At 39.7% G+C, this 9,737-nt stretch overlaps 1 protein-coding gene across 1 annotated transcript in view; it reads right to left on the minus strand.

The window, feature by feature from the left end:
- LOC107621171 (sacsin) overlaps positions 1-7,951 on the minus strand; it is a 24,739-nt gene extending 16,788 nt beyond the window's left edge. The window contains 3 exon segments of the mRNA XM_021114757.1: positions 7-4,026; positions 6,190-6,913; positions 7,158-7,951. Of these exon segments, the coding sequence (XP_020970416.1) occupies positions 7-4,026; positions 6,190-6,913; positions 7,158-7,495 (5,082 nt within the window). The 5' untranslated portion in view covers positions 7,496-7,951.

The raw sequence follows: 9,737 nt of genomic DNA on the forward strand, positions 1-9,737 counted from the left end.
TAAACATTCTGTGGTTATCCAATAGTGTGAACTACGATTAGATGTGCTTTGCTCCTCAATTAGGATCTTCTGGCATTTATACGGCAAATTTCTGTCAATAGAGCTTAGCTTCTTCAGAAATTGAACTCTATTCATTCTAATGTGCTTCTCCTCCTTGAAAAAGTTAAACATATCCTGGGCTTCACTAGCTCTGATTTCAGGCTCACCGACACAGGTTCTGCGTACACGGTGCAGTAGGTGCATTTCATGCCCTGTCCCTTCTTTCACAAAAATAGAAATAGATTTCACATTACGCAGAAAAAGTAATGTTTCAGAAACAACCTCAGAAAACGCAGCAAAGAGAGATCTGACATCTTCAGGTGTATAAACTTCCTTTTTAATTTGGCTGCGAGAGGCAACACCTGCAGTTCTAAGAGGGAACCGAAACAGAGTACCTGGAAATGGGTGTTGCAAATCACAGCCAAAATGTAGCAATGAAGAAAATTGATCGGGAAATTGCTCCAAAATCTGCCTACCCACAAACTTAATTCGTAAACCAGGGTGGGAAGGAGATATTCCAGGCAAATTACAGGCATGAGGGTCAAACATTACAATATTTTCTCCAGAAACAAACATGGGAATGTCCGTAAAGTGGTAGACACAATTAAATCCTAGTCCAAATCTTCCAATTGCAAAAGCCTTCTCAAGTTTACTCTCTTGGCCAATACGAGAAATGGCATAAAGATCTTGTGGACTAAAAACAGAGTCATTGAAACAATATAAAGCAGGACCTTGCCAATCAGCCATTTCCGGAGAAAGAATAGAAGAAGTCCCGTATTGAGACTTATCCAAAAGAAATATTACTTCAGAAGCACCTGCATCTTCTGCATTTTGTACCATCTCAAACAGAGTCCCAGGTCCATCAGCATACATTTCAAGTATGTGCTTAAGCCTTGTTGTCAAAGCTTCATGCTGTCCAAAAGCCTCAGCAGCTCCGGACAAACCAAAATTCACTGAGTCTGCACTCTCGGCCAGTAACATCCTACGAAGAGACCGAACACCAAGTTTTTCTGCTACATCATTAGATATGTTTCCATGCACAAATTTTTGAACTGTTCTCTTTGCATTCCAATTTACAGTCGCTGCATTGCCAAAAGAACCATTCGGATCTTCTGAACTTAGCAACCAGGGTGCATCATTAAAAACCAAGTCATCGGCAAGAAACAGTCTACCTGATATATCTGGTAGATATACCTTGACATTCTGTTCATGAAGATAGACTTCAGCTAGCTGATGAACTATTAGCGTGACTGCCCGAATCTCATTTGGGTCAAGCGGAGATGATCCTTTCTTTACTGCCATCCTAGCAAGGATATTGGCATAGTCAGCATGTTGCAAGCATTCCCGGATACCAAGTTTTAGAAACAGATTTTTGAAAACTGCCAAGTCAACTGGAATAACACGAATATACGGAGCCAAATGGAGAGGACCATCAAGGACTACCTCATCAGAGGTTGCAAATCCATCTCCCACCCATATCCACCGACAGCCTTCAAGAACAGCTTTAACAATCTCAATCTCATCCGATGATATCATTCCTGTCAAAATTGAGTATATCCTCGGCATTGCCAGGGCTAATTCCTGCCTAAGTACTTGATCAGTCACAATCTCATTATTTTTTCCAAGCTCAAGTAGTTGAGCAGCAATTACACCACCTCCTGGTGGAGACATCCATCCCAGGTTATATGACAAAGCTGTGGAAGAGCATTCGCCATCCAATATCCGCATGCTAGCCGAGACTAGCCACAAATCACTTAGTGGCCTCACAACTTTTGGAGGAGCAACTACAGATGATGTAACCGGCCATGGTAATGAGCCAAATGGGGCAGAAACTAAAACTGGGCACCAAGAAATCAACCTAAGATCATTCCAGAACTTTTCAAGATCAGATTTTGGGGTGCGCGACCTAAAGGCAGTTGCTGCTCGTGACAACATTCGGTTAACTGCTCGTTTATCATCAACTTGATCAGGAAACCATTTCAATGCATTAACTTCTAGGTATGAGAAAAGCACTTTCCCTCTCAAATATGCCTTTTGTTGATCCCCATGCATCAAATGCTCTATACACCGGGCACTTTCTAAAACTGTATCTGGAGAGACAGAAGTTCTGAGCCCCAGGCTGCGCAGAATATCAAGTGTTTCAGACTCCTGGAAAGCACCAGAAGGGAAACTATCAGAGTCTTCTAGTAATGCATATAGTTCTTCATTCCTTGGATCATACAAGACTGAGGGACGCTTAAGAGCACCAGTGAGTGTTGGGATAAATTCCAAATTTCTCAAAGAGTCTCTGATAGATATGTCCTCAAGAGATAAAAGTGCCAAATTTTGCAGAACAGATAACATTATGCTATCACGGACCTCAGCTTCCAATTCCCCAATTCTGTTAAACACGTGCTGCTTGTAAAATAGTGCTTTCCCCATTCTCTCAACTCCAAAATACCTTGACAGAATATCCTCTTCAATATGTGGGGATCTGACAATGAACTCTTCACCCAGAATAAACTCTGGCACATCCAATGGTGATAAGTACTTTCGAGGATTTTCTAGGTCAGAGAAAAGGGAATCTTGAGCAGACTCTCTGTTGTAGACTTCGAATATATGTAACCTCTTGCAAAATCTTATGCTAACTTCATCCACAGAGCGTCCAACATACCATTTAGGATCTAAAAGAAACCTGCGGAGCTCATTTCGCTCTTCAGCAATCAGGTTATCCAGTGAAACTTGCACAATGTCATTATTTGAAACTGCATTAGAAATTGATTCCAAAACACCCGATGCACTTCCCTTGCATATATAACTAGATAAATCCAGATATTCAACTACATAACTTGAATTCAATATATCACATCCAATTTTGACAAGGATATTCTGCAGTGTATCAGACAGATTGCTTCCACTGATAATTTTCCGTTGTTCAGAAGGTCTTAACAAATGTCCAGATGTGGATGGTAAAATTGGCCAATCACTAAACAATGGTAATTTTTTACTCTGCTTTCCTAGATACTGCCAAAATAGCAAAAACCATGACGATGTTGGCTTTTGACAGAGTTTAGGATCCCATAACACTTTACTTTTATATTTCCAGTCAGCTGGCATAAATGCAGGGAATAACTGAGCAAAATGGTGAATGCTACAAAGGGAAAGATTGGTCTTTGAGGACTTTGCAATAGCAGAGAGTCTGGTCAATATATCGGGAGGAATGGCTCTATCAATTACTCTACCTGAAACTGGCTCCATTAGTTTATATTCTAATTCATCGCAAACAAGATAAGAAATTCCTTTCGATGCTTCCGAAAATGCGGCAAAATCACCATTTGCTAAAGGAAGTAAGGGCAAGTTGCACATCTCTTTACCAACATCATCGTCAACCAAGTCCTCTATGCAATATTCCAACAATAGAAGCTTGTCTGGTTTGCCCAAGTTAAATGTTTCACATTGCCTAAGATATTGGCGTACTGTACTAGGAGTAACCACCATGCTGGAATTATATTCTAAAAGCATGTCAAACAATGAGTTAGGCAAATGCACAACTGGCATTCCTATTTGAATCAGAGCCAAACCTAAGTCCTTGCTTTTAGTGAATTTTTCATCATGAAGAAAAGCTTCACTTGGTGACACCCATCTTCCTCCATCAATATCTGAATGTATAACGGGAGCATTGCCAATGTTTTTGTATATTTGTTGAACCAAAATGCTCCATGGTTCGTCAAAAGAACCAGTAGGCCATAAAGAATAGTACATTTCTGTAGGCCCTAGTAAATCTGTCAACCCAAGCAGCATACGGATAAAAGTGGGAGCCACAACATCTTCCAGAAGAAGCCTATTCCAGGTAGAACGAACTCTTCCGCCTCTATCCATGTCATCCCCATACCAAATGCCACGACGGTTTGATGAGACTTCAAAGAATCCATTGATATGTACACTAAGCCCCGTTCTAACAGGCAATGGAAGGAAACAGAATGCACGACCAGTTCTGAGAGCATTTTTCTGTAAAATATAATGCAATATGAGGCATTGACCATAGAGGTATATTCAAAAAGACATTCAAAAAAAGCATGTGGAAATTTTGATTGCACCACAATTATCTTTCACTAAAACTTGGTGAACATTTTATGCCAACAATTTTTATTTCATAAATCAGATGCAAGAGAAGAATGATTGCTTAGTCAGGACCCTCCTGGTGCCACCTTGAAGACCCAGACAAGACTTCAATTTTCACTTCTCCAATGCAACACATTGTTCAAGCTACAGTGGCACAACCATGTAGAGGCTTAATTTTAGTTTTTATTCTGACACTATATACGAGTTAGACTAGAAATGCTTTTCAGATCTAGGATTCCATGTTTAAGACCTCTGTTCTATATTATGCAGTTTCAAATGTCTAACAGATAAGGTTTAGTTTCCTAGCATAAGGTATCAGAAAGAGATATATTCACTTCAGTTACAGCAACAGAATATAGGGGTGTCAAGCAACAGTCAGCAGGTAACAGCCAGAAGGGATAGATCAAACAAAAATACGAATTTCAATACCAAAAGTGAAGCACAAGCCTACAATGAAAAGGAATTAGCCATATATAAGAAGTTTGCGAATATAATGGCCAGTTTGTTTTAAGGTATCTGTTTTCATTTATATCGTTTTATTTTTTTTAATCTTTTGTAAAGAAAACAAAAAGCTAAAACAATGAAAGGGATAAGATTTGACTTTTTGTTTTTATTTTGTTTTCTTTGTTGTTCCTATTTCATCTTTTCTTTAACAGAATCTTAAAAATAGAAAAGACTGGGAAAAAAAAATTAAAAAAAGGGCCATGAGCAACCATTCATTTGCCTCTACCGAGGCACCCAACATCTTAAGCTTTTGAAAGAGATCATTCTCAATTAGAATCAAAGTTTTAATGGACTAAGTGATCTACAAATTTACCCTTGCTAGCCTCATTCTTCTTAAAATAATAAGTTGAATTTCAGCACAAAGACAGTGCACCTATGTATTGTAAGCACTGCAACCTGAAGGGCATATGAAGATATAAAATCATAAATTTCAAATATATAAAGTGGGTACAATATCCTACAAGCAAAAAGTAAGGAAGAGAGCAAAAATCTAAAAACAGAAATGTCTCAAATATTAGGGAAGAGCTCAAATCTCGTTTGCTCTACCAAGCATACACCTCTTGTTTGAACAGCACCATCAGCGCATTATTGAGATGAAGAAAAATACATTTTAAAAACATTCAATTCAATAATATTAAGAGAATGAACATGTATTCAAGATTATAGTATTCCTCTATTACTTAGACCCAAAAGTGACAGCAACCCTTGCACTGCTCTACAAAACCCCTTGGAATTGTTAGACTATAAACAGTCATGTATGCCTATAAGGAAAAAAAAAAAAGCTGCAATAAAATCAATTGCTGCACTGGACAAACAACAAATGCAGCAAAATGAGGAACTACTTTCAACTGTATTCGGATTCACAACACAGATGGAAGCTAATCCTACGCATGCTGCTAGAACCAAAAGCAAAATCCAAAAGCATGGTGACTGTTAGATATAAAAGTTATTCATATAACTTTGCCAAATTAACCATTAGAAGAGATGGTTCATGACATGATATCAAAATCCATACTATCAATAACATTAACACACAAATGGTTGTTCAATTACAAAAATGTTATGCTCCAAATGTCCAATCCTATGTGTGAGAAGGGACGTGAATTCCCACATTGCTGAAGATTTAAGAATATAGTCAAGATTTAGTTTTAGATAATTCATGCATCCCTACTCCCCCAAGCTAAACTTTTACGGTGGAGTTAGGCCCACAAGATTAAGAGTAATAACCTGAATTATGTATCGCAATGCATATTTTCTAACAAGCAAGTTTTAAGAAATAGGAGTAGACATTTGGCATCCATTTGGTGTAAAGCTCATGATCTTTATAGAGGAGTTTCCCTCTTAGACATGTATAGAGCTTGGAAAGGTATGCTTCATACATATCACATATTTTGATTGTTTTTTCACTTGTATGGAGGACCTCTCATCCTCTTACTTGTATTTTTTTTTTTCTTAATAAACAAATAACATGACTAATGTGCATATGTGCAGAGAAGAGAGAGAGAGCAGGAGCAACAATGAAAGATAATAAGATATGCAAATTACATTCAGTGAATTATCAGAAATGCATGCCGCAATTGATGCCCACGGCAGCAAGTGAATGTCATACTCTTTGGATGCAGTAGAAGCAAAAGAGCCAATCCTGCTTGATTTTGAGGCCATGGTTTGCACCACATAAAATCTCTCAGTTTGCCTCTCAGTTTCAACTCCTCTTAGTGACTCACTTAAGAAGTTCAATGAGAATGCATCAACTTCATTACTGGTATTTGAAACTTTGGATAATCTGAGCAGTGCCTGCCGGTGCCAAACTATGTCATTTGTCACTGAACTAACAGAACATGAATGAATTTTCTTGGGTTCAGGTTCTCCAGTATCCCATACATATATTTCAATGCGCAGTACACTCTTTAGAAAGAGAAGAGTCAATATTCCTTCTTCAAAGAGCTGATCAAACATGGCTGAAATGTCTTTGGGTGTATATGCTTGCCTTGAGAGCTTACTACTGGCAGCCTGGTCTGCATTCCTCAAAGGAAAACGGAACAAAGTTCCGGCAAAAGGACGCTGCATGTCACACCCAAAACCACAATAGGGGAAGAACTGGTCCTCATATAAGGAGAGCACGGATGAACTGGTGAAGTCAATCCGCTTCCCAGGATTTGCCGCCGAAACTTTTGGAAGATAAACACCCTGAGGATCAAATAACACCACATATTTGCCGCTCACAAAGGAAGGTAGATCTGTCAAATGGTAAACTGAGTTGAATCCAACCCTGGAAAACAGCATGAGAACAAGAATGAAGCCAAAAACTATGAACACCAGTGATACATGAAGTAAAATCACACTCATTATGTCATATTCGGCCATGCATTATTGCGTACAGTAAAGTTCCAACTACAGCAACTTCACAGATATCAACACAACACAACAAAAAGGCAGAAAATCACTAGAGGCAAACGAATTCAGCTCAAGGAATCAAAACGAAGCAGAAGAGAAGAGAGGCGAAGTTAGTATACCCGAAGCGGCCGGTCTTCCAGGCCTGGCCGTGCTTGCTGCTGCCTCCAATCTTGGAGATGCTGACGAAATCCTCCTCGGTGAAAATGGCGTCGTTATAGGCGAGGAGGGCGGGGCCCTGCCACTGGGCGAGGGTGTCGGAGAGTAGTGAGTCGCGGCGGTGGGAGCGGCAGTCGAGGCAAAGGGAGACGGTAGTGGCGCCAGCATCGTCGGCGTTCTGGATTAACTCCTTGAGGACGGTGGTTCCCTCGGGGTAGTTCACAAGCACCTCCCTGATTCGGCGCGTGAGGTCCACCGTCTGACCGAAGTCTTCTAGAAAGATGGAATCAGAAGACGTCATTGCGAGAATCAAATCGGTGGAGTTTGAAAGGAAGGGAGCTGGGTTGGTTGGTTGGTTGGTTCTATGGGTTTCGAATTCGATTGTGCATTGAATTACGAATGTGACTGTAATGAGAATTTGCTTTGATCTTTCCTTTTTTCCAAGTTATTGTTTCTGTGGTGAGACAGAAGAAGAAGTTGAAGGGGAGGAAGAAGAGTTGGGTTTCGGGGTGTGAATGATCTACCGTCTTCCCATCATGAAGGAGCCAAACAGCATCAAGCGTGTTGAACTCATCATATAAGAATCTTTTCAAAAATATAGTCAATAAATATTATATTACACGTCTGTCTAAGATACATAATAAATGAACACAATCTTTCTTTTCTTAGGTTAATATAAGTGCTTTTTATTTTTTTCTGTTAGAAATATCTTGCCTTATAAACATTAAAAATGTTATTCGTATAAAGTATAAACATAGATATTGCTCGAAATCAACCAATCTTCCTACTCTCTGGGACCTAATTTGGAAAGACGCATGAGCCATCAGCAGAAAGATATCTCATCACTTGCTCCAAATGACCAAATTCAATGCAAACCGTTAGAAACAAAATATTTTTCCAATGGATTTTATTTGATTTTAAATCTGATTAAGATTTTTTTATTTGAATTAAATAAATATATAAATTATAGAAATATATAAAATGTGAGATATTTACAAAAAAAAAAAGTATAGAAAGATAATGAGTTTAGTGAACAATATGAACAATAGAATTAAAAAGAAAATTAAATCAGATGGTAATTAATCTAATTAATTTCTAATAATTTCGAATTTTAAATTTTTAAAAAATAAGGATTTGCAAATGGTGCAGTTAAGTATATGGTAACCTCCCTTCTCTGCGTGTGATTTTTGTTCTACAGAGCCTTTCTCTCGTCCATTCTCTTCCCATCTCTTCGGTCCAACGCCGCCAAAAACACCAGCCGCCGCCGCCCAAAACACCGACCGACGCCGCGCAGCTCTTCGCGAACGTTCGAGCAGGCACTCCCTTCACGCACATTGTGTCCCTTGCGCAGCCCACTAACACGTCGGCTAGGGGTGTGCATGGGCTGGGTGAAACCGGGTTTGATGTGACCCAGGCCCGACCCGAAAATATATACCGGGCCTATTTGTTAGACCCGAACCCGACCCTAAACCCGATGAAACCTATACACTTTCGGGCCACGATTATACCGGGTGAAAACCGGGCCGTTAACATTATATTACCTTGATACCTTCTTGTAAGTTAGCATGTAAAAGTATCCAAATTTTCAAGACTCCAACCATTATTTGACATGGTAAAATTCACTTAGAAAAATATAATAAGAACTAACTATTCTGTAAAATTAAAGTATAACCATAATCAATACTAATATTGCCTAATAACACCGAATATTTAAATCAATACAAATAACACAAGATTATGCATTAGTCTAAAGTCTTATGCATTTTAAAAATAAAACATTAACTTATAGTCTTATATATAATGACTAATAACACAAAATATTAAAGTTTACAATACTTAAATTTCACATAATAATAGCCATCATCCATCACTAATAACACAAAATATTAATTGTGTATGATAACCGGGCCACCGGGCCGATTTCGGGTGACCCGAGCTATGGCCCGGACCCGACCCGAAATAATGACCGGGTCTACTTTTGAGACCCATACCCGGCCCTAGACCCGATGAAATCACATCAAATTAACTCCTGAAGTGTTCGGGACCGGGCCGGGTCTTCGGGCCGGGTCGGGCCATGCACACCCCTAACGTCGGCCATGCAGGCTCCACCGCAGGCCGCCGCCTCCATTGCGCCGTTCGTGCGCCGCCCTTCCTCCCACCGATTCGACTCCTCCTCCACTTCCATCTCTGGCCGCTATGCATTCGGTTTCGAAGCCCACGGAGCAGATTCGCAACCTCGTCTAGCCGAAGTTGTCGTTGCGTGGCTGCTCCGTCGCTGGATCTCCTCCCATGCTTCCATGCGTCGACGTCAACGCTCTCCACCCCACAAATGTGCTCGATATTCAATTCACTGGATATATAGATGGTTATTTTAATTCTTAATTGGATAGTTATTTTGTTTGATTCAGTTTAAGTATATACAATTAACAAATGTTGGATGGTCATTTCATTAGGTAACCGGATGATTATTTTAATAACTATGTGAATGGTTGTTTGATGACGATCCCGTGACGATGATGGGGAGGGGGCTACATGGGGGTGGA

Source organism: Arachis ipaensis, chromosome B10, assembly GCF_000816755.2.
Source record: "Arachis ipaensis cultivar K30076 chromosome B10, Araip1.1, whole genome shotgun sequence".
NCBI lineage: Eukaryota > Viridiplantae > Streptophyta > Magnoliopsida > Fabales > Fabaceae > Arachis > Arachis ipaensis.